Source organism: Oncorhynchus clarkii, chromosome 12 (genome assembly GCF_045791955.1).
Source record: "Oncorhynchus clarkii lewisi isolate Uvic-CL-2024 chromosome 12, UVic_Ocla_1.0, whole genome shotgun sequence".
Taxonomy (NCBI): domain Eukaryota; kingdom Metazoa; phylum Chordata; class Actinopteri; order Salmoniformes; family Salmonidae; genus Oncorhynchus; species Oncorhynchus clarkii.
Window position 1 is genome coordinate 8,911,436 of NC_092158.1, and position 26,827 is coordinate 8,938,262.

The 26,827-nt window shown below is 44.3% G+C and overlaps 1 protein-coding gene across 1 annotated transcript in view; it reads right to left on the reverse strand.

Moving 5' to 3' along the window:
• Nucleotides 1–26,827, reverse strand: part of LOC139422677 (protein Shroom3-like) — a 141,144-nt gene that overhangs the window by 53,398 nt on the left and 60,919 nt on the right. The window contains exon 3 of the mRNA XM_071173877.1: nt 22,977–23,162. Within this exon, the coding sequence (XP_071029978.1) occupies nt 22,977–23,162 (186 nt within the window). The remainder of the gene's footprint in view (nt 1–22,976; nt 23,163–26,827) is intronic.

A 26,827-nucleotide genomic window follows, 5' to 3' on the forward strand; every position in this document is an offset into this window, starting at 1 on the left:
TTGACCAGGGTCCTATTCCCTACTGTTGACCAGGGCCCTATTCCCTACTGTTGACCAGGGCCCTATTCCCTACTGTTGACCAGGGCCCTATTCCCTACTGTTGACCAGGGCCCTATTCCCTACTGTTGACCAGGGCTCTACATGAAATAGGTGGCCATTTGAGGGGAACCCTATCAGTCGACACGTGACTCCCGTCCTAGTCATCGAGCGGACCCCCAGAAGCCATTAGGCAGGCGCTGAGCAAACATGAAGAGAGGGCGGCTGTAGATCAGGAGAATCATCATCTAGCTACAGCGATTATCTGTCATTATTCAGGGTGTGTCTGTCTGTCAGTTGGCTTCCTGTCATGGGTGTTGACATGATGGGTACACAGTCCTTTGGCTACTGGAGGAGATGGATGTGGTCTCTACAGTGAGTGAATGGGATGTGTTTAATCAGAGATGGATGTGGTCTCTACAGTGAGTGAATGGGATGTGTTTAATCAGAGATGGATGTGGTCTCTACAGTGAGTGAATGGGATGTGTTTAATCAGAGGTGGATGTGGTCTCTACAGTGAGTGAATGGGATGTGTTTAATCAGAGGTGGATGTGGTCTCTACAGTGAGTGAATGGGATGTGTTTAATCAGAGATGGATGTGGTCTCTACAGTGAGTGAATGGGATGTGTTTAATCAGAGATGGATGTGGTCTCTACAGTGAGTGAATGGGATGTGTTTAATCAGAGATGGATGTGGTCTCTACAGTGAGTGAATGGGATGTGTTTAATCAGAGATGGATGTGGTCTCTACAGTGAGTGAATGGGATGTGTTTAATCAGAGATGGATGTGGTCTCTACAGTGAGTGAATGGGATGTGTTTAATCAGAGATGGATGTGGTCTCTACAGTGAGTGAATGGGATGTGTTTAATCAGAGATGGATGTGGTCTCTACAGTGAGTGAATGGGATGTGTTTAATCAGAGGTGGATGTGGTCTCTACAGTGAGTGAATGGGATGTGTTTAATCAGAGATGGATGTGGTCTCTACAGTGAGTGAATGGGATGTGTTTAATCAGAGGTGGATGTGGTCTCTACAGTGAGTGAATGGGATGTGTTTTATCAGAGATGGATGTGGTCTCTACAGTGAGTGAATGGGATGTGTTTAATCAGAGATGGATGTGGTCTCTACAGTGAGTGAATGGGATGTGTTTAATCAGAGATGGATGTGGTCTCTACAGTGAGTGAATGGGATGTGTTTTATCAGAGATGGATGTGGTCTCTACAGTGAGTGAATGGGATGTGTTTAATCAGAGATGGATGTGGTCTCTACAGTGAGTGAATGGGATGTGTTTAATCAGAGATGGATGTGGTCTCTACAGTGAGTGAATGGGATGTGTTTAATCAGAGATGGATGTGGTCTCTACAGTGAGTGAATGGGATGTGTTTAATCAGAGGTGGATGTGGTCTCTACAGTGAGTGAATGGGATGTGTTTAATCAGAGATGGATGTGGTCTCTACAGTGAGTGAATGGGATGTGTTTAATCAGAGATGGATGTGGTCTCTACAGTGAGTGAATGGGATGTGTTTAATCAGAGGTGGATGTGGTCTCTACAGTGAGTGAATGGGATGTGTTTAATCAGAGATGGATGTGGTCTCTACAGTGAGTGAATGGGATGTGTTTAATCAGAGATGGATGTGGTCTCTACAGTGAGTGAATGGGATGTGTTTAATCAGAGATGGATGTGGTCTCTACAGTGAGTGAATGGGATGTGTTTAATCAGAGATGGATGTGGTCTCTACAGTGAGTGAATGGGATGTGTTTAATCAGAGATGGATGTGGTCTCTACAGTGAGTGAATGGGATGTGTTTAATCAGAGGTGGATGTGGTCTCTACAGTGAGTGAATGGGATGTGTTTAATCAGAGATGGATGTGGTCTCTACAGTGAGTGAATGGGATGTGTTTAATCAGAGGTGGATGTGGTCTCTACAGTGAGTGAATGGGATGTGTTTAATCAGAGATGGATGTGGTCTCTACAGTGAGTGAATGGGATGTGTTTAATCAGAGATGGATGTGGTCTCTACAGTGAGTGAATGGGATGTTTTTATCAGAGATGGATGTGGTCTCTACAGTAAGTGAATGGGATGTGTTTAATCAGAGGTGGATGTGGTCTCTACAGTGAGTGAATGGGATGTTTTTATCAGAGATGGATGTGGTCTCTACAGTGAGTGAATGGGATGTGTTTAATCAGAGGTGGATGTGGTCTCTACAGTGAGTGAATGGGATGTGTTTAATCAGAGGTGGATGTGGTCTCTACAGTGAGTGAATGGGATGTGTTTAATCAGAGGTGGATGTGGTCTCTACAGTGAGTGAATGGGATGTGTTTAATCAGAGATGGATGTGGTCTCTACAGTGAGTGAATGGGATGTGTTTAATCAGAGATGGATGTGGTCTCTACAGTGAGTGAATGGGATGTGTTTAATCAGAGATGGATGTGGTCTCTACAGTGAGTGAATGGGATGTGTTTAATCAGAGATGGATGTGGTCTCTACAGTGAGTGAATGGGATGTGTTTAATCAGAGATGGATGTGGTCTCTACAGTGAGTGAATGGGATGTGTTTAATCAGAGATGGATGTGGTCTCTACAGTGAGTGAATGGGATGTGTTTAATCAGAGATGGATGTGGTCTCTACAGTGAGTGAATGGGATGTGTTTAATCAGAGGTGGATGTGGTCTCTACAGTGAGTGAATGGGATGTGTTTAATCAGAGGTGGATGTGGTCTCTACAGTGAGTGAATGGGATGTGTTTAATCAGAGATGGATGTGGTCTCTACAGTGAGTGAATGGGATGTGTTTAATCAGAGATGGATGTGGTCTCTACAGTGAGTGAATGGGATGTGTTTAATCAGAGGTGGATGTGGTCTCTACAGTGAGTGAATGGGATGTGTTTAATCAGAGGTGGATGTGGTCTCTACAGTGAGTGAATGGGATGTGTTTAATCAGAGGTGGATGTGGTCTCTACAGTGAGTGAATGGGATGTGTTTAATCAGAGATGGATGTGGTCTCTACAGTGAGTGAATGGGATGTGTTTAATCAGAGATGGATGTGGTCTCTACAGTGAGTGAATGGGATGTGTTTAATCAGAGATGGATGTGGTCTCTACAGTGAGTGAATGGGATGTGTTTAATCAGAGGTGGATGTGGTCTCTACAGTGAGTGAATGGGATGTGTTTAATCAGAGGTGGATGTGGTCTCTACAGTGAGTGAATGGGATGTGTTTAATCAGAGGTGGATGTGGTCTCTACAGTGAGTGAATGGGATGTGTTTAATCAGAGGTGGATGTGGTCTCTACAGTGAGTGAATGGGATGTGTTTAATCAGAGATGGATGTGGTCTCTACAGTGAGTGAATGGGATGTTTTTATCAGAGGTGAATAAGGGCAGTAGGTAATATGGGAAGGATTGGGTATCTGTTTGTGAAGTAGCCGACTAGATGATGAAGAAGAATATGAATACACACACCCACACACACACACAGGCATGAGCATAGGAAGCCGTTGAACAGCCATGACACCCAATTCAACCTTCTACAAAGGGATGTGTCTCATTATCCCTCACTTTCCCCAGGAAGGACGGATTCTCCTGCCTGCTGACACTTTCATGAAACCCAACCTTCGGGAATTCAACCCAAACAACGTCCTGAGCGCAGAGACAGAAGAGGGGCCCGGAGTGAGTAGCGGAGGAGAAAAAAGAGAGAAACACAAACACCAATATTCACAAAGTGTCTTAGGGAGGGCTGATCTAGGATCAGTTTTGCATTTCAAATCCTAATTATATGGAGCCGGGGGGACCTGATCCTAGATCAGCACCTTTACTCTGAGATGCTTTATGAATATGGGCCCAGCAGACCAGTTTCATTCTCAACAACATCATCCCCCCCATTGAAGGACTGTTCTTTGTAATCTGTGGTCAGGCCATGGAGAGAGAGAGCGAGAGCCAGAGAGAGCCAGAGCCAGACCAACAGGGTGTGTCCGAAACAGAAACCTTATCTCCACTGTGGGAACGAACACAGTCTGTCTGGATAATCTTTTGATCTGAGAGGAAACTGAAATTGGAGAGGGGATTAGATGGAGCGAGGGGAGAGGAGGATAGAGGGGGAGAGCAGGGAGAACGAGAGGACAGGTCAGAGGAGTACCTCAACACTGTACTATCTGACCAGACAAGAGGGAGGAGGAGGAGGAGGAGGAGAAAGAGGACAAGGAGGTGAGGTGACCAGTCAGTCACCAGTGATCCTATCATCATTCTATCATCATCTGGCAGTTGTCTTAGAGTGGGGGATTCCTTAACTTTCAGAGGAACTGTGGGGTGGGGGGGATTCCTTAACTTCCAGAGGAACTGTGGGGTGGGGGGGATTCCTTAACTTCCAGGAGGACTGGGGGGTGGGGGTGGGGGGAATTCCTTAACTTTTAGGAGGACTGTGGGGTGGGGGGGATTCCTTAACTTCCAGAAGGACTGGGGGGTGGGGGGGGGGGGATTCCTTAACTTCCAGGAGGACTGTGTGGTGGGGGGATTCCTTAACTTCCAGGAGGACTGGGTGGGGGGGGGGGATTCCTTAACTTCCAGGAGGACTGGGGGGTGGGGGGGATTCCTTAACTTCCAGGAGGACTGGGTGGTTGGTAGGGATTCCTTAACTTCCAGGAGGACGGGGGGGGATAACTTAACTTCCAGGAGGACTGGGGGGTGGGGTTCCTTAAGTTCCAGGAGGACTGGGGGGTGGGGGGGTTCCTTAACTTCTAGAAGGACTGGGGGGTGGGAGGATTCTCAGATGCAAAAATGTAATACCAACGTTTCGACAGCCAAGCTGTCTTCATCAGGGTCTACCCTGATGAAGAAAGCTTGGCTGTCGAAACGTGCGGCTCTCTTTTAGAGTGTGCGGCTCTCTTTTATTTTCAAGTTTCTACTCCGCTAGCCAGCACCTCGTCTTAATAGGTGTGCGTTTCTTTTTCTTCTAGATAACACTGAGTGGCCAACAGGACAGTGAGAGAAGACAGACAGCAGAGCAGAGCAGCTCTCTCTCTGTCAGTGAATTACATTTTTTAAATAATGTTTTGGCACGACTGTCTTATTTCAATGAACTAGCTGCAGGCACAAATAAACACTCAATCATATCATTTGCATAGAAATCCAAAGAAAAACATTTAGATAGAAAGATGTGTGTCATGTACGACAGCTGCAGATGCATATCAACCAGCAGATCCTACGTATATACATTTCAATAACAAATCTTTAAAAAAAAAAACACAGACACCTGGGCTAAATGTATACAACGTGCTCTGGTGCTCTGCAATAAGGGGCGGGGGGTAGTCTAGTGGTTAGAGTGTTGGACTAGTAACCAAAAAGTTGCAAGATCAAATCCCTGTCGTTCTGCCCCCCTGAACAAGGCAGTTAACCCACTGTTCCTAGACCAGTTAACCCACTGTTCCTAGACCAGTTAACCCACTGTTCCTAGACCAGTTAACCCACTGTTTCTAGACCGTCGTTGAAAATAAGAATTTGTTCTTAACCGACTTGCCTAGTTTAAAAAAAAAACAAGATGACCAGAGTTTGAGTTGTTCAATGTCGTTAGCTGCCCATTGGCATGTTGGATGCATTGGACTATAAAGGTCTGGAAGGATGATGTAGGATGACATGAGAAAGCAGTTGGGAAATACATGCTTGAGTTTCAAATACTCAGTGAACCAATCAAATTGTACTTATGAAGCCCTTCTTACATCAGCTGATGTCACAAAGTACTGTATAGAAACGCAGCCTGAATGTGAGTATATTTCTGTGGTTTAAATGATGAGCCTAATTTCTCTACTAACCTGCTAAAAGTTGACAGTGGCAAATTCTTGCCCATCTACTATTATTTAACTAACTATGACTGAGTGAGGTATGTCGTCCATCATGTACATTTCATGTATATACTGTACAAGAACAACGTCACGTTAAGTCCTTCACCGTTGATCGAGTACGGGGACAAATAGCAAAGGTGTCTCTCAGCAGGCAGTATTTTCAAGTATCTAAATATAGTGTAACTTACCAGTATGTAACCTTACCAATCAATGTGCTGTGTCGTGAGGGAAACAATCTCCCAATGTTTCAGTCCAGGAATGTGAGCTTTTACCGTCTATGTCAAAAGTCTGGGCCTCTAAATGTAGACAGTAAAACTTTAATCAACGTATGCTTCAGCATTCCCCACCTTAATTATCCTGACCTGCTACCTTAATTCTCCTGACCTGCTACGTTAATTCTCCTAACCTGCTACGTTAATTCTCCTGACCTGCTACGTTAATTCTCCTAACCTGCTACGTTAATTCTCCTAACCTGCTACGTTAATTCTCCTAACCTGCTACCTTAATTCTCCTAACCTGCTACGTTAATTCTCCTAACCTGCTACCTTAATTCTCCTAACCTGCTACGTTAATTCTCCTAACCTGCTACGTTAATTCTCCTAACCTGCTACGTTAATTCTCCTAACCTGCTACCTTAATTATCCTAAACTGCTACCTTAATTCTCCTAACCTGCTACGTTAATTCTCCTAACCTGCTACGTTAATTCTCCTAACCTGCTACATTAATTATCCTAACCTGCTACCTTAATTCTCCTAAACTGCTACCTTAATTCTCCTAACCTGCTTCCTTAATTCTCCTAACCTGCTACGTTAATTCTCCTAACCTGCTACCTTAATTCTCCTAACCTGCTACGTTAGTTCTCCTAACCTGCTACGTTAATTATCCTAACCTGCTACGTTAATTCTCCTAACCTGCTACGTTAATTCTCCTAACCTGCTACGTTAATTCTCCTAACCTTCTACGTTAATTCTCCTAACCTGCTACCTTAATTCTCCTAACCTGCTACGTTATTTCTCCTAACCTGGTACCTTAATTCTCCTAACCTACTACGTTAATTCTCCTAACCTGCTACCTTAATTCTCCTAACCTGCTACGTTAATTCTCCTAACCTGGTACCTTAATTCTCCTAACCTACTATGTTAATTCTCCTAACCTGCTACCTTAATTCTCCTAACCTGTTACGTTAATTCTCCCAACCTGCTACGTTAATTCTCCTAACCTGCTACCTTAATTCTCCTAACCTGCTACGTTAATTCTCCTAACCTGGTACCTTAATTCTCCTAACCTACTACGTTAATTCTCCTAACCTGCTACCTTAATTCTCCTAACCTGCTACGTTAATGCTCCTAACCTGCTACGTTAATTCTCCTAAACTGCTACCTTAATTCTCCTAACCTGCTACGTTAATGCTCCTAACCTGCTACCTTAATTCTCCTAACCTGCTACGTTAATTCTCCTAACCTGGTACCTTAATTATCCTAACCTGCTACGTTAATTCTCCTAACCTGCTACGTTAATTCTCCTAACCTGCTACGTTAATTCTCCTAACCTGCTACGTTAATTCTCCTAACCTGGTACCTTAATTCTCCTAACCTGCTACGTTAATTCTCCTAACCTACTACCTTAATTCTCCTAACCTGCTACGTTAATTCTCCTAACCTGCTACGTTAATTCTCCTAACCCGCTACGTTAATTCTCCTAACCCGCTACGTTAATTCTCCAACCCGCTACGTTAATTCTCCTAACCCGCTACGTTAATTCTCCTAACCCGCTACGTTAATTCTCCTAACCCGCTACGTTAATTCTCCTAACCCGCTACGTTAATTCTCCTAACCTGCTACCTTAATTCTCCTAACCTGCTACCTTAATTCTCCTAACCTGCTACGTTAATTCTCCTAACCTGCTACCTTAATTACACAGAGTCAGTTCTGATCCTGCATAGCTCCGCCCCGGTCCCAGGCTGTATAGCTCCGCCCCTGTCCCAGGCTGTATAGCTCCGCCCCTGTCCCAGGCTGTATAGCTCCGCCCCGGTCCCAGGCTGTATAGCTCCGCCCCAGTCCCAGGCTGTATAGCTCCGCCCCGGTCCCAGGCTGTATAGCCCCGCCCCTGTCCCAGGCTGTATAGCTCCGCCCCTGTCCCGGGCTGTATAGCTCCGCCCCTGTCCCAGGCTGTATAGCTCCGCCCCTATCCCAGGCTGTATAGCTCCGCCCCTATCCCAGGCTGTATAGCTCCGCCCCTGTCCCAGGCTGTATGGCTTCCCCCCCGGTCCCAGGCTGTTTCTGCTTCCCCTGGCCGCCTGGCTCTATCAGATCACGGCCCTCTGCTCTGCCTCACACCCATCAGATAACAGGCTGGAGCCCAGGGGCTGATGGGACACCTAACTAACGTCATGATCATGAGATGAGTCCCGCTGGCCGTATCGGAGGGAGCAGCGACATCTTGGGACCAGAGTGTAACCTGTCAGACACTCTACAACTGCCCGGTTGGAATTCATAATACACTTTACAATGTCCTGACTAACAAGACACACAATACCCTGAAGAACTCCTTATTTTCCTTTATCAATAACTAAAGCAACTTTGAGTCTCACACAAATAAAAAGGCATGTGCTCCTAGAAGATAACATAGTTCAGACCGCTAACCCAACCCAGCTTATACTGACAATCTTTTTTTGCGGCCTACACATTACATCCAGGCTTGGTTGATCCAGCGTTACTTTACTGTTTTGGCTCTAACACTGATCTGGGAAGCCTTCCAACCTGGACTAGTCCTGCTGTAGTATGGTGTTCATCTAACAACGACAAGTTCGGTAAAGAGAGGTGATGCATTCTACTGATGAAATGACACTGGCTTACCTTAGTGACATATTCAATTAAACGAAGTCAGAGGACAACCTTGGTCTTACCTCACCTCGGACTGACGCAAGAACATGTCATGGTCTCCGTTCTATCGGATTAGAGTTTAGAAACAGACCCATATACATGTACGGCTCTGGATTGAAATAAGGAACACAATGCATGAGGTCATTCAGTTTATGTACCATAAATCAGACTAGATAAATATACAATATTGTGTAATACATTTGTTAGATAAACTAGTTTGTAAAGCTTGTCTGAATTCCATTTAATTAAAGCATTACGGTTCTAGAACAGTTTATATTCTGTGAGAGAGAGAGAGTCTTCAGTAAACTCAAGGATATCCAATTTAGGAGGAGAACAGAGGAGATCACCGTAGCAACTGGGTTTTAAGTTCAAACTGCCAAATGACATACAGTAGATGGAGAAACTAAGCTCCAACTAGTCTGCTCTGCCCTGCTCTGTCCTGCCCAACTCTGCTCTGACCTGCTCTGCCCTGCTCTGTCCTGCCCAACTCTGCTCTGACCTGCTCTGCCCTGCTCTGACCTACTCTGCCCTACCCTGCTCTACTCTGCCCTGCTCTGCTCTGCTTTGCTCTGCCCTGCTCTGTCCTGCCCAACTCTGCCCTACCCTACCCTGCTCTACTCTACTCTACTCTACTCTACTCTACTCTACCCTACCCTGCTCTACTCTGCCCTGCTCTGCTCTGCTCTGCTTTGCTCTGCCCTGCTCTGTCCTGCTCTGCCCTACTCTACTCTGCTCTGCCCTACTCTACTCTGCCCTGCTCTGCTCTGCCCTGCTCTGTCCTGCTCTGCCCTACTCTTCTCTGCCCTGCTCTACTCTGCCCTGCTCTGCCCTACTCTACTCTGCTCTGCCCTACTCTGCCCTGCCCTACTCTGCTCTGCCCTACTCTGCCCTACTAAACTCTGCCCTACACTGCTCTGCCCTACTCTGCCCTACTCTGCTCTGCCCTACTCTGCTCTGCCCTACTCTGCCCTGCCCTACTCTGCTCTGCCCTACTCTACTCTGCTCTACCCTACTCTACTCTGCCCTGCCCTACTCTGCTCTGCCCTACTCTGCCCTACTCTACTCTGCTCTGCCCTGCCCTGCCCTACTCTACTCTGCTCTACTCTGCCCTACTCTACTCTACTCTGCCCTACTCTGCTCTGCCCTACTCTGCTCTACTCTGCTCTGCCCTACTCTACTCTGCCCTACTCTACTCTGCCCTACTCTACTCTGCCCTACTCTGCCCTGCCCTACTCTACTCTACTCTGCTCTGCCCTACTCTGCCCTGCCCTACTCTGCTCTGCCCTACTCTGCCCTACTAAACTCTGCCCTACACTGCTCTGCCCTACTCTGCCCTACTCTGCTCTGCCCTACTCTGCTCTGCCCTACTCTGCCCTGCCCTACTCTGCTCTGCCCTACTCTACTCTGCTCTACCCTACTCTACTCTGCCCTGCCCTACTCTGCTCTGCCCTACTCTGCCCTACTCTACTCTGCTCTGCCCTGCCCTGCCCTACTCTACTCTGCTCTACTCTGCCCTACTCTACTCTACTCTGCCCTACTCTGCTCTGCCCTACTCTGCTCTACTCTGCTCTGCCCTACTCTACTCTGCCCTACTCTACTCTGCCCTACTCTACTCTGCCCTACTCTGCCCTGCCCTACTCTACTCTACTCTGCTCTGCCCTACTCTGCCCTGCCCTACTCTGCCCTGCCCTACTCTGCTCTTCCCTACTCTGCCCTACTCTACTCAGCCCTACTCTGCCCTACTAAACTGCCCTACTCTGCTCTGCCCTACTCTGCTCTGCCCTACTCTACTCTGCCCTACTCTACTCTGCCCTACTCTACTCTGCCCTACTCTACTCTGCTCTGCCCTACTCTGCTCTGCCCTACTCTGCCCTGCCCTACTCTGCTCTGCCCTACTCTGCTCTGCTCTGCCCTACTCTGCTCTGCCCTGCCCCACTCTACTCTGCTCTGCCCTACTCTACTCTACTCTACTCTGCTCTGCCCTACTCTGCCCTGCCCTACTCTACTCTGCTCTGCCCTACTCTACTCTGCTCTGCCCTACTCTGCCCTACTCTGCTCTTCCCTACTCTGCCCTACTCTACTCTGCCCTACTAAACTCTGCCCTACTCTGCTCTGCCCTACTCTACTCTGCCCTACTCTACTCTGCCCTACTCTACTCTGCCCTACTAAACTCTGCCCTACTCTGCTCTGCCCTACTCTGCTCTGCCCTACTCTGCTCTGCCCTACTCTACTCTGCCCTACTAAACTCTGCCCTACTCTGCTCTGCCCTACTCTGCTCTGCCCTACTCTGCTCTGCCCTACACTACTCTACTCTACTCTGCTCTGCCCTACTCTGCCCTGCCCTACTCTACTCTGCTCTGCCCTACTCTACTCTGCTCTGCCCTACTCTGCCCTACTCTGCTCTTCCCTACTCTGCCCTACTCTACTCTGCCCTACTAAACTCTGCCCTACTCTGCTCTGCCCTACTCTACTCTGCCCTACTCTACTCTGCCCTACTCTACTCTGCCCTACTAAACTCTGCCCTACTCTGCTCTGCCCTACTCTGCTCTGCCCTACTCTGCTCTGCCCTACTCTACTCTGCCCTACTAAACTCTGCCCTACTCTGCTCTGCCCTACTCTGCTCTGCCCTACTCTGCTCTGCCCTACTCTGCTCTGCCCTACTCTACTCTGCCCTACTCTGCTCTGCCCTACTCTGCCCTGCCCTACTCTACTCTACTCTACTCTACTCTGCTCTGCCCTACTCTACTCTGCCCTACTCTACTCTGCTCTGCCCTACTCTACTCTACTCTGCTCTGCCCTACTCTGCTCTGCCCTACTCTGCTCTGCCCTACTCTGCCCTACTAAACTCTGCCCTACACTGCTCTGCCCTACTCTGCCCTACTCTGCTCTGCCCTACTCTGCTCTGCCCTACTCTGCTCTGCCCTACTCTGCCCTACTAAACTCTGCCCTACACTGCTCTGCCCTACTCTGCCCTACTCTGCTCTGCCCTACTCTGATCTGCCCTACTCTGCTCTGCCCTACTCTGCTCTGCCCTACTCTGCTCTGCCCTACTCTACTCTACTCTACTCTGCCCTGCTCTACTCTACTCTACTCTGCTCTCACAGTAAAGGGCCAGTTTGTACAGAAGTCAAACCCTAAGACATTGTTAGAAAGTCCTTTTTTCTCTCCACATATTCTGCACTGCGCAGCCGTAACACAGCAAGGCCCTAGACTAGGTCTACACAGACATATTTGGCTGGTAGTGTTGTGTACACAATGCAATTACAGTGCCATGGTTTTACAGACGGTTTCTATGGCAATGCCTTCACTAGGCCTCCAATAACATCCATCCATTTATCAGAGTTTGACTCCCAAATAGCACCCTAGTACCTTTCTAGTGCACTTCGTTTGACCAGGGTCCATAGCCACTTCATACAGTGCCTTCGGAAAGTTTTCAAACCCATTGACAGCTTTCTTCTAAAATTGATTAAATCGTTTCTTTCCCCTTATCAATCTACACACAATACCCCATAATGACAACGCAAAACCAGGTTTTTAGAAATATTTGCTAATTTATAAAAAAAATAAAAAATGAAATTATAACATTTCCATAAGTATTCAGACCCTTTACTCAGTACTTTATTGAAGCACCTTTGGCAGTGATTACAGCCTAAAGTCTTCTTGGGTATGATGCTACCAGCTTGGCACACCTGTATTTGGGGAGTTTCTCACATTCTTCTCTGCAGATCCTCTCAAGCTCTGTCAAGTTGGTTGGGCCACTCAAAGACATTCAGAGACTTGTCTAGAAGCCACTCCTGCGTTGTCTTGGCTGTGTGCTTAGGGTCATTGTCCTGTTGGAAGGTGAACCTTTGCCCCAGCCTGAGGTCCTGAGTGCTCTGGGGCAGGTTTTTATCTAGGATCTCTCTATACTTTCCTAGGTTCATCTTTCCCTCGATCCTGACTAGTCTCCCAGTCTCTGCCACTGAATAACCTCCCCACAGCATGATGCTGCCACCACCATGCTTCACCGTAGGGATGGTGCCAGGTTACCTCCAGACGTGACCCTTCATATTCAGGCCAAAGAGTTCAATCTTGGTTTCATCAGACCAGATCATCTTGTTTCTCATGGTCTGAGAGTGCCTTTAAGCAAACTCCAAGCAGGCTGTCATGTACCTTTTACTGAGGAGTGGCTTCCGTCTGGCCACTCTACCATAAAGGCCTGATTGGTGGAGTGCTGCAGAGATGGTTGTCCTTCTGGAAGGTTCTCCCATCTCCACAGAGAAACTCTAGATCTCTGTCAGAGTGACCATCAAGTTCTTGGTCACTCCCCTGACCAAGGCCCTTCTCCATCCATTGCTCAGTTTTGCCGGGCGGCCAGCTCCAGGAAGAGTCTTGGTGGTTCCAAACTTCTTCCATTAAGAATGATGGAGGCCATTGTGTTCTTGGGGACCTTCAATGCTGCAGACATTTTTTTTGGTATCCTACCCCAGATTTTAGAATAAGGCTGTGACGTAACAAAATATTGAAAACGTAAAGGGCTCTGAATAGTTTCCGAGGGCACTGTTGGTCATAGGGGGCCCTTTAGGATACAGAACGTTTAGAACACTGTTGGTCATAGGGGGCCCTTTAGGATACAGACAGACAACAGAAGGGAGACAGAACGTTTAGAACACTGTTGGTCATAGGGGGCCCTTTAGGATACAGACAGACAACAGAAGGGAGACAGAACGTTTAGAACACTGTTGGTCATAGGGGGCCCTTTAGGATACAGACAGACAACAGAAGGGAGACAGAACGTTTAGAACACTGTTGGTCATAGGGGGCCTTTTAGGATACAGACAGACAACAGAAGGGAGACAGAACGTTTAGAACACTGTTGGTCATAGGGGGCCCTTTAGGATACAGAACGTTTAGAACACTGTTGGTCATAGGGGGCCCTTTAGGATACAGAACGTTTAGAACACTGTTGGTCATAGGGGGCCCTTTAGGATACAGAACGTTTAGAACACTGTTGGTCATAGGGGGCCCTTTAGGATACAGACAGACAACAGAAGGGAGACAGAACATTTAGAACACTGTTGGTCATAGGGGGGCCCTTTAGGATACAGAACGTTTAGAACACTGTTGGTCATAGGGGGGCCCTTTAGGAGACAGAACGTTTAGAACACTGTTGAATTATTCAGTTCACTTTGAACATTCCACTGAAACGGTACCAACTAAAATGGCTGGTGCTCAACTCCACGACACCATGGAACGGCCAGGATGAACCTTCTGGGCGGCTTGATCTGATCTGTTTGGTCCTATTTATGTTTTTAAAGAGTTTATAGCCTAGTTATCATTACTCAGTACTGGTACCCTGTGTATATAGCTTAGTTATCATTACTCAGTACTGGTACCCCTTGTATATAGCCTAGTTATCATTACTCAGTACTGGTACCCATTGTATATAGCCTAGTTATCATTACTCAGTACTTGTACCCTGTGTATATAGCCTAGTTATCATTACTCAGTACTGGTACCCCTTGTATATAGCCTAGTTATCATTACTCAGTACTGGTACTCTGTGTATATAGACTATTATCATTACTCAGTACTGGTATCCATTGTATATAGCCTAGTTATCGTTACTCAGTACTGGTACCCTGTGTATATAGCCTAGTTATCATTACTCAGTACTGGTACCCTGTGTATATAGTCTAGTTATCATTACTCAGTACTGGTACTCTGTGTATATAGACTATTATGATTACTCAGTACTGGTACCCTGTGTATATAGACTATTATCATTACGCAGTACTGGTACCCCTTGTATATAGACTATTATCATTACTCAGTACTGGTACCCCTTGTATATAGCCTAGATATAATTACTCAGTACTGGTACTCTGTGTATATAGCCTAGTTATCATTACTCAGTACTGGTACCCTGTGTATATAGCCTAGTTATCATTACTCAGTACTGGTACCCTGTGTATATAGCCTAGTTATCATTACTCAGTACTGGTACCCCTTGTATATAGCCTAGTTATCATTACTCAGTACTGGTACCCCTTGTATATAGCCTAGTTATCATTACTCAGTACTGGTACCCCTTGTATATAGCCTAGTTATCATTACTCAGTACTGGTACCCCTTGTATATAGCCTAGTTATCATTACTCAGTACTGGTACCCCTTGTATATAGCCTAGTTATCATTACTCAGTACTGGTACCCCTTGTATATAGACTATTATCATTACTCAGTACTGGTACCCTGTGTATATAGCCTAGTTATCATTACTCAGTACTGGTACCCTGTGTATATAGCCTAGTTATCATTACTCAGTACTGGTACCCCTTGTATATAGCCTAGTTATCATTACTCAGTACTGGTACCCCTTGTATATAGACTATTATCATTACTCAGTACTGGTACCCTGTGTATATAGACTATTATAATTACTCAGTACTGGTACCCCTTGTATATAGCCTAGTTATCATTACTCAGTACTGGTACCCTGTGTATATAGACTATTATCATTACTCAGTACTGGTACTCTGTGTATATAGCCTAGTTATCATTACTCAGTACTGGTACCCTGTGTATATAGACTAGTTATCATTACTCAGTACTGGTACCCTGTGTATATAGACTATTATCATTACTCAGTACTGGTACCCTGTGTATATAGACTATTATCATTACTCAGTACTGGTACTCTGTGTATATAGACTATTATCATTACTCAGTACTGGTACCATGTGTATATAGACTATTATCATTACTCAGTACTGGTACTCTGTGTATATAGACTATTATCATTACTCAGTACTGGTACCCTGTGTATATAGCCTAGTTATCATTACTCAGTACTGGTACCCTGTGTATATAGCCTAGTTATCATTACTCAGTACTGGTACCCTGTGTATATAGCCTAGTTATCATTACTCAGTACTGGTACCCTGTGTATATAGACTATTATCATTACTCAGTACTGGTACTCTGTGTATATAGACTATTATCATTACTCAGTACTGGTACCCTGTGTATATAGCCTAGTTATCATTACTCAGTACTGGCACCCTGTGTATATAGCCTAGTTATCATTACTCAGTACTGGTACCCTGTGTATATAGCCTAGTTATCATTACTCAGTACTGGTACCCTGTGTATATAGACTAGTTATCATTACTCAGTACTGGTACTCTGTGTATATAGACTATTATCATTACTCAGTACTGGTACCCTGTGTATATAGACTATTATCATTACTCAGTACTGGTACTCTGTGTATATAGACTATTATCATTACTCAGTACTGGTACCCCTTGTATATAGACTAGTTATCATTACTCAGTACTGGTACCCTGTGTATATAGCCTAGTTATCATTACTCAGTACTGGTACCCTGTGTATATAGCCTAGTTATCATTACTCAGTACTGGTACTCTGTGTATATAGCCTAGTTATCATTACTCAGTACTGGTACTCTGTGTATATAGACTAGTTATCATTACTCAGTACTGGTACTCTGTGTATATAGCCTAGTTATCATTACTCAGTACTGGTACTCTGTGTATATAGACTATTATCATTACTCAGTACTGGTACCCTGTGTATATAGCCTAGTTATCATTACTCAGTACTGGTACCCTGTGTATATAGCCTAGTTATCATTACTCAGTACTGGTACCCTGTGTATATAGCCTAGTTATCATTACTCAGTACTGGTACTCTGTGTATATAGACTATTATCATTACTCAGTACTGGTACCCCTTGTATATAGCCTAGTTATCATTACTCAGTACTGGTACTCTGTGTATATAGCCTACTTATCATTACTCAGTACTGGTACCCCTTGTATATAGACTATTATCATTACTCAGTACTGGTACCCCTTGTATATAGACTATTATCATTACTCAGTACTGGTACCCTGTGTATATAGCCTAGTTATCATTACTCAGTACTGGTACCCTGTGTATATAGCCTAGTTATCATTACTCAGTACTGGTACCCTGTGTATATAGCCTAGTTATCATTACTCAGTACTGGTACCCCTTGTATATAGCCTAGTTATCATTACTCAGTACTGGTACCCTGTGTATATAGCCTAGTTATCATTACTCAGTACTGGTACTCTGTGTATATAGCCTAGTTATCATTACTCAGTACTGGTACTCTGTGTATATAGCCTAGTTATCATTACTCAGTACTGGTACCCCTTGTATATAGCCTAGTTATCATTACTCAGTACTGGTACCCTGTGTATATAGACTAGTTATCATTACTCAGTACTGGTACTCTGTGTATATAGACTATTATCATTACTCAGTACTGGTACCCTGTGTATATAGACTATTATCATTACTCAGTACTGGTACTCTGTGTATATAGACTATTATCATTACTCAGTACTGGTACCCCTTGTATATAGACTAGTTATCATTACTCAGTACTGGTACCCTGTGTATATAGCCTAGTTATCATTACTCAGTACTGGTACCCTGTGTATATAGCCTAGTTATCATTACTCAGTACTGGTACTCTGTGTATATAGCCTAGTTATCATTACTCAGTACTGGTACTCTGTGTATATAGACTAGTTATCATTACTCAGTACTGGTACTCTGTGTATATAGCCTAGTTATCATTACTCAGTACTGGTACTCTGTGTATATAGACTATTATCATTACTCAGTACTGGTACCCTGTGTATATAGCCTAGTTATCATTACTCAGTACTGGTACCCTGTGTATATAGCCTAGTTATCATTACTCAGTACTGGTACCCTGTGTATATAGCCTAGTTATCATTACTCAGTACTGGTACTCTGTGTATATAGACTATTATCATTACTCAGTACTGGTACCCCTTGTATATAGCCTAGTTATCATTACTCAGTACTGGTACTCTGTGTATATAGCCTACTTATCATTACTCAGTACTGGTACCCCTTGTATATAGACTATTATCATTACTCAGTACTGGTACCCCTTGTATATAGACTATTATCATTACTCAGTACTGGTACCCTGTGTATATAGCCTAGTTATCATTACTCAGTACTGGTATCCTGTGTATATAGCCTAGTTATCATTACTCAGTACTGGTACCCTGTGTATATAGCCTAGTTATCATTACTCAGTACTGGTACCCCTTGTATATAGCCTAGTTATCATTACTCAGTACTGGTACCCTGTGTATATAGCCTAGTTATCATTACTCAGTACTGGTACTCTGTGTATATAGCCTAGTTATCATTACTCAGTACTGGTACTCTGTGTATATAGCCTAGTTATCATTACTCAGTACTGGTACTCTGTGTATATAGACTAGTTATCATTACTCAGTACTGGTACTCTGTGTATATAGCCTAGTTATCATTACTCAGTACTGGTACCCCTTGTATATAGCCTAGTTATCATTACTCAGTACTGGTACCCCTTGTATATAGACTAGTTATCATTACTCAGTACTGGTACACCTTGTATATAGCCTAGTTATCATTACTCAGTACTGGTACCCTGTGTATATAGCCTAGTTATCATTACTCAGTACTGGTACCCTGTGTATATAGCCTAGTTATCATTACTCAGTACTGGTACTCTGTGTATAAAGCCTAGTTATCATTACTCAGTACTGGTACTCTGTGTATATAGCCTAGTTATCATTACTCAGTACTGGTACTCTGTGTATATAGCCTAGTTATCATTACTCAGTACTGGTACTCTGTGTATATAGCCTAGTTATCATTACTCAGTACTGGTACTCTGTGTATATAGCCTAGTTATCATTACTCAGTACTGGTACTCTGTGTATATAGCCTAGTTATCATTACTCAGTACTGGTACTCTGTGTATATAGCCTAGTTATCATTACTCAGTACTGGTACTCTGTGTATATAGCCTAGTTATCATTACTCAGTACTGGTACTTTGTGTATATAGACTAGTTATCATTACTCAGTACTGGTACTCTGTGTATATAGCCTAGTTATCATTACTCAGTACTGGTACTCTGTGTATATAGACTATTATCATTACTCAGTACTGGTACCCTGTGTATATAGCCTAGTTATCATTACTCAGTACTGGTACCCTGTGTATATAGCCTAGTTATCATTACTCAGTACTGGTAGCCTGTGTATATAGCCTAGTTATCATGACTCAGTACTGGTACTCTGTGTATATAGACTATTATCATTACTCAGTACTGGTACCCCTTGTATATAGCCTAGTTATCATTACTCAGTACTGGTACTCTGTGTATATAGACTATTATCATTACTCAGTACTGGTACCCTGTGTATATAGCCTAGTTATCATTACTCAGTACTGGTACCCTGTGTATATAGCCTAGTTATCATTACTCAGTACTGGTCCCCTGTGTATATAGCCTAGTTATCATTACTCAGTACTGGTACCCCTTGTATATAGCCTAGTTATCATTACTCAGTACTGGTACCCTGTGTATATAGCCTAGTTATCATTACTCAGTACTGGTACTCTGTGTATATAGCCTAGTTATCATTACTCAGTACTGGTATTCTGTGTATATAGCCTAGTTATCATTACTCAGTACTGGTACTCTGTGTATATAGACTAGTTATCATTACTCAGTACTGGTACTCTGTGTATATAGCCTAGTTATCATTACTCAGTACTGGTACCCCTTGTATATAGCCTAGTTATCATTACTCAGTACTGGTACCCCTTGTATATAGACTAGTTATCATTACTCAGTACTGGTACCCCTTGTATATAGCCTAGTTATCATTACTCAGTACTGGTACCCTGTGTATATAGCCTAGTTATCATTACTCAGTACTGGTACCCTGTGTATATAGCCTAGTTATCATTACTCAGTACTGGTACTCTGTGTATATAGCCTAGTTATCATTACTCAGTACTGGTACTCTGTGTATATAGCCTAGTTATCATTACTCAGTACTGGTACTCTGTGTATATAGCCTAGTTATCATTACTCAGTACTGGTACTCTGTGTATATAGACTAGTTATCATTACTCAGTACTGGTACCCTGTGTATATAGACTAGTATCATTACTCAGTACTGGTACTCTGTGTATATAGCCTAGTTACCATTACTCAGTACTGGTACTCTGTGTATATAGCCTAGTTATCATTACTCAGTACTGGTACCCTGTGTATATAGCCTAGTTATCATTACTCAGTACTGGTACCCTGTGTATATAGCCTAGTTATCATTACTCAGTACTGGTACCCTGTGTATATAGCCTAGTTATCATTACTCAGTACTGGTACTCTGTGTATATAGCCTAGTTATCATTACTCAGTACTGGTACTCTGTGTATATAGCCTAGTTATCATTACTCAGTACTGGTACTCTGTGTATATAGCCTAGTTATCATTACTCAGTACTGGTACCCCTGTGTATATAGCCTAGTTATCATTACTCAGTACTGGTACTCTGTGTATTTAGCCTAGTTATCATTACTCAGTACTGGTACCCCTGTGTATATAGCCTAGTTATCATTACTCAGTACTGGTACTCTGTGTATATAGCCTAGTTACCATTACTCAGTACTGGTACTCTGTGTATATAGCCTAGTTATCATTACTCAGTACTGGTACCCCTGTGTATATAGCCTAGTTATCATTACTCAGTACTGGTACCTCGTGTACAAAGCCTAGTTATCATTACTCAGTACTGGTACCTTGTGTACAAAGCCAAGTTATCATTACTCAGTACTGGTACCCCTTGTATATAGCCTAGTTATCATTACTCAGTACTGGTACCCCTGTTTATATAGCCTAGTTATCATTACTCAGTACTGGTACCTTGTGTACAAAGCCTAGTTATCATTACTCAGTACTGGTACCTCGTGTACAAAGCCAAGTTATCATTACTCAGTACTGGTACCCTGTGTATATAGCCTAGTTATCATTACTCTGTACTGGTACCTCGTGTACAAAGCCAAGTTATCATTACTCAGTACTGGTACCCTGTGTATATAGCCTAGTTATCATTACTCAGTACTGGTACCCTGTGTATATAGCCTAGTTATCATTACTCAGTACTGGTACTCTGTGTATATAGCCTAGTTATCATTACTCAGTACTGGTACTCTGTGTATATAGCCTAGTTATCATTACTCAGTACTGGTACTCTGTGTATATAGCCTAGTTATCATTACTCAGTACTGGTACCCCTGTGTATATAGCCTAGTTATCATTACTCAGTACTGGTACTCTGTGTATATAGCCTAGTTATCATTACTCAGTACTGGTACCCCTGTGTATATAGCCTAGTTATCATTACTCAGTACTGGTACCTCGTGTACAAAGCCTAGTTATCATTACTCAGTACTGGTACCTTGTGTACAAAGCCAAGTTATCATTACTCAGTACTGGTACCCCTTGTATATAGCCTAGTTATCATTACTCAGTACTGGTACCCCTGTGTATATAGCCTAGTTATCATTACTCAGTACTGGTACCTCGTGTACAAAGCCTAGTTATCATTACTCAGTACTGGTACCTCGTGTACAAAGCCAAGTTATCATTACTCAGTACTGGTACCCTGTGTATATAGCCTAGTTATCATTACTCTGTACTGGTACCTCGTGTACAAAGCCAAGTTATCATTACTCAGTGCTGGTACCCTGTGTATATAGCCTAGTTATCATTACTCTGTACTGGTACCTCGTGTACAAAGCCAAGTTATCATTACTCATTGTGAATTTATTATTACTTATTACTTTTCTATTATTTCTCTATTTTCTTTCTCTCTATTGTTGGGAAGGGCCCATAAGTAAGTATTTCACTGTTAGTCTCTACCTGTTGTTTACAAAGCTTGTGACGAATACCGTTTGACTTGATTCCTGTCACTAACATGACTTCCTGTATAAATTCCCCCTTATTTCCTGTTTCCTGCAGCGTGAGAGACATGAAGATTGGAAGTGGTCATAACAATGGTTGGGGACAGGAGCATCCCGTAGAGCTTCCTTCCGATGTGGGCCCTGGTTAAAAGAAGTGGACCATATATGGAAAAGGGTACCGTCTGGGACACAGCCCCTTCTCTTCCTGAACCAGACAGGAAAAGCTGACAGGGCTGATAGCTATGAATATCTATCCCCTCTCGCTGAACTTTTTTACCTTTCTCTGTTTCTCTCTTGTTCAATTCAATTCGAGGAGCTTTATTGGCATGGGAAACGTGTTAACATTGCCAAAGCAAGTGAGGTAGATAATATACAAAAGTGAAATAAACAATGAAAATGAACTTATTCTTATTATATCTCTCTTTCTCTATTTTTTTTTATCTTCCTTTCTCGATCTCTCCTTCTCTCGCTCTCTCCCACTCTCTCCTTTTCTCTCTCTCTTTCATTCTCTGTCTTGATTTCTTTCTGTCTCTCAAGCCTCTTTCAACTCTCTCCCTCCCTCTCTCTGTCTCGCTTTCTCTCTCTTTCACTCTGTTTATACATCTCTCTCCCTCTCTCTCTCTCTCTCTCTCTCTCTCTCTCTCTCCTCTCTCTCTCTCTCTCTCTCTCTCTCTCTCTCTCTCTCCTTCTCCCTCTCTCTCTCTCTCTCTCCTTCTCCCTCTCTCTCTCTCTCTCTCTCTCTCTCTCTCTCTCTCTCTCTCTCTCTCTCTCTCTCTCTCTCTCTCTCTCTCCCCCATCAAAACAAAGTCAAACATAAACAGAGTCTGACTCAAATCTCAGTAGAGTCAAAGATGGATGCCACACCCAGATACACAAACACAGACACAATGCAAACATTACCCACACAGACCCAAAACACTTGTGCTGTTCAGAAACACACCCAAACAGACATACTGTACATACAGTATATCCAGCCAGGCTACTGTACGTGGAACGGCTGTGAAACGCCTAGCTAGTTAGCAGTGGTGCGCTAGTAACGTTTCAATCAGTGACGTCACTCGCTCTGAGACCTTGAAGTAGTCGTTTCCCTTTTGTCTGCAAGGACCGAGGCTTTTGTGGAGCGATAGGTAACGCTGCTTCGTAGGAGGCAGTACAGAGGGTCTCTGGTTCGAGCCCAGGTTTGGGTGAGAAGACAGGGACAGAAGCAAACCGTTTACAGAAGTAACACTACTCACACAGAGGCCTTATAGGGCTGGTTTCCCTGACCAAGATTAAACCTAGTTGTGGCCTAAAAAAGCATGTTCAATGGAGAATATCTATTAAAATAGCTTTTTAGTACAGGGTTAGGTTTGATCTGTGTCCGGTAAACTTGCCCATAGAGGCATACAGAGACTGGCCCGGGACTGACCTGTTTTTGATGCGTAGTTTAACTCCTCCGGAACATCCTCCTCGATTTTCTCTGGGGGGTCCGTGAACGGGGGAGAGGGGAGTGTGGTGGTCCGAGGGAGGACCGATGGTGGGTAAGGGGGTGAGGGTGGGCAGGGTCAGTGGGGTGAGGGTGGGGTCACCACAGCAGGAGCCTGGGCAGCACTCCCTGAGGAAGAGACAGAGATAGTCAGAGCAGTGAGAGGGAAAGCACTACTACTTACCACTGTCAGCTGACAGAGTAGCCTACCAACCCGGTACCGACCCAGTTCCACCCCGGTACCAACCCAGTACCGACACAGTACCAACCCAATACCAACCCAGTACCGACCCAGTACCAACCCGGTACCAACCCAGTACCACCCCGGTACCAACCCGGTACCGACCCAGTACCAACCCAATACCAACCCAGTACCAACCCAGTATCAACCCGGTACCAACCCAGTACCAACCCAATACCAACCGAGTACCAACCCAATACCAACCCAGTACCAACCTGGTACCAACCCAGTATCAACCCCAGTACCAAACCAATACCAACCCTGTACCAACCCAGTACCAACCCGGGCATGTACCAACCCAGTACCAACCCAGCATGTACCAACCCAGTACCAACCCAGTACCAACCCAGTACGTACCAACCCAGTACCAACCCAGCACGTACCAACCCGGCATGTACCAACCCAGCACGTACCAACCCAGTACCAACCCAGCACGTACCAACCCAGCACGTACGAACCCGGCATGTACCAACCCAGCACGTACCATCCAGTACCAACCCAGCACGTACCAACCCAGTACCAACCCAGCACGTACCAACCCAACATGGGTTTTTATACAGTGAATGCTCCCGTACTTAAAGTGAACCACTAAACCAGAAGAGGTAATTGTGTATAATGTGTCACATCCAGACCCGGGCTAATTCTTTCTTCACCACGATGTTTTCACAGCACTCCCAGCTTATCAACATCAAGGAAAGCAACCAGGATTTGAAACTAATCTGAGTGAAAGGTCAAGAGGAGGTCAAATGGGTCAGCTCTTGGTTGTGGCACGGCATTCATAACTAGCTAAATCCTTACTAACTAGCTAAATCCTTACTAACTAGCTAAATCCTTCCTAACTAGCTAAGTCCTTACTAACTAGCTAAGTCCTTACTAACTAGCTAAGTCCTTACTAACTAGCTAAATCCTTACTAACTAGCTAAGTCCTTACTAACTAGCTAAGTCCTTACTAACTAGCTAAATCCTTACTAACTAGCTAAATCCTTACTAACTAGCTAAGTCCTTACTAACTAGCTAAATCCTTGCTAACTAGCTAAGTCCTTACTAACTAGCTAAATCCTTACTAACTAGCTAAGTCCTTACTAACTAGCTAAATCCTTGCTAACTAGCTAAATCCTTACTAACTGTGTAGTGGATGTTACAGCCGGTGCTATTCAACAGTAGCGTGTGGCCTGGGGTGGTGTAGTGGATGGTTACAGCCGGTGCTATTCAACAGTAGCGTGTGGCCTGGGGTGGTGTAGTGGATGGTTACAGCCGGTGCTATTCAACAGTAGCGTGTGGCCTGGGGTGGTGTAATGGATGGTTACATCCGGTGCTATTCAACAGTAGCGTGTGGCCTGGGGTGGTGTAGTGGGATGGTTACAGCCGGTGCTATTCAACAGTAGCGTGTGGCCTGGGGTGGTGGTGTAGTGGGATGGTTACAGCCGGTGCTATTCAACAGTAGCGTGTGGCCTGGGGTGGTGTAGTGGGATGGTTACAGCCGGTGCTATTCAACAGTAGCGTGTGGCCTGGGGTGGTGTAGTGGGATGGTTACAGCCGGTGCTATTCAACAGTAGCGTGTGGCCTGGGGTGGTGTAGTGGATGGTTACAGCCGGTGCTATTCAACAGTAGCGTGTGGCCTGGGGTGGTGTAGTGGATGGTTACAGCCAGTGCTATTCAACAGTAGCGTGTGGCCTGGGGTGGTGTAGTGGATGGTTACAGCCGGTGCTATTCAACAGTAGCGTGTGGCCTGGGGTGGTGTAGTGGGATGGTTACAGCCGGTGCTATTCAACAGTAGCGTGTGGCCTGGGGTGGTGTAGTGGGATGGTTACAGCCGGTGCTATTCAACAGTAGCGTGTGGCCTGGGGTGGTGTAGTGGATGGTTACAGCCGGTGCTATTCAACAGTAGCGTGTGGCCTGGGGTGGTGTAGTGGATGGTTACAGCCGCTGCCCTCAGAACATATGTTAAATCAATAGTCTGGGTAGCCATTTGACTAGATGTTCAGGAGTCTTATGGCTTGGGGTTAGAAGCTGTTTAGAAGCCTCTTGGACCTAGACTTGGTGCTCCGGTACCGCTTGCCGTGTGGTAGCAGAGAGAACAGTCTATGACTAGGGTGGCTGGAGTCTTTGACAATTTTCAGGACCTTCCTCTGACACCGCCTGGTATAGGGGTCCTGGATGGCAGGAAGCTTGACCCCAGTGATGTACTGGGCAGTTCGCACTACACTCTGTAGTGCCTCGCGGTCGGAGGCAGAGCAGTTGCCATAGCAGGCAGTGATGCAACCAGTCAGGATGCTCTCGATGGTGCAACTGTAGAACCTTTTGAGGATATGTAAGCTCCTCTGTTGGAGTGGGTTTAAATCCGAGTCATTCTACCATTCTAACACACTCTCTCCTTCCTACTTTCCTGTCACTCTTCATTGTCACTGACCAATAAACACGAAAAGGAGTAGCTTTGCCAGTCAGGCGTCTAGGCTGAAGCCAGGACTCCAGACTAACTTTTTCAGTTGGTTGTGCCACCAACTGGTTTGGTCGCATCAATTTTTTTTCTCTCGCAATTTCACAGAAAATAAATGTTTTGTAATCACCTTAGTCATTCACAGAGCTTTAGATGATGTAATAGAACACTGAGAAGGAAGGCTATTTAATAAATGTTTGTTGTTTCATTGTTTGTTGAATCTTCTAACAGGAACACATGATTCAAGATATTATGATGTCCAATCTAATCCAGTGATTTTCATGAATTGATGTTCAATAGAGATGAATTTGCCTACATCTTTATGTGCACTAACATCATAGGCTAATTCACCACGAGGAAGTGAAAATTCTAAGCACATTAGATAGATCGCTTACACTCAATATAGTACCCAGTGTCAGTAGTCATGTACTAACTAATCTATCAGTAAATGTATTGTCATGAGAAAAAAAAAATGTTGCAGTTGTTGCCTACATATGCCGCATGTGCACTATAATGCACTAATTCTGAACAGAGTCATACGAGAGCCATTTGGGATGCAGACAATGCCTCTAGTCTCTCCTCTCTCCAGAGCAGTACAGTAGTTAACTAGGCTAATGAGATGCGTTTTTGTTTATGAGGTTAACACTTCTCTGATTGGTTCATATACACATCATTGTTTATGAGGTTACCTCTTCTCTGATTGGTTCACATACAAATGATTGTTTATGCGTTTAAGTCTTCTTTGATTTGTTCATATACACATTCCACACATATGACCTCAAATGACACGATATATGAATAAATTACATTTTATTTTTGTGTCAAATCACCAATTGGCAACCCATCCCTTATGGGATTATTTGACACATAAACAAACATTACAACAATTCAGTATGGTAATTAAATGATAATTATTCTTTCCGTGTTCTCTGCATCGCATAAAGTGTGAAATATTTTTATGTTAATCAGAATATTGGCCCAATAGTCGATAGCTAGTAAGATTTCTTACATTTTGACTGGACAGATGAGCCATTTACTATATTAGTTTCACTTATGGAGTCGGATGGATAGAAAGGGAAATCAGACTAGGTTGTAGTTATTGTGTACTATGTCATA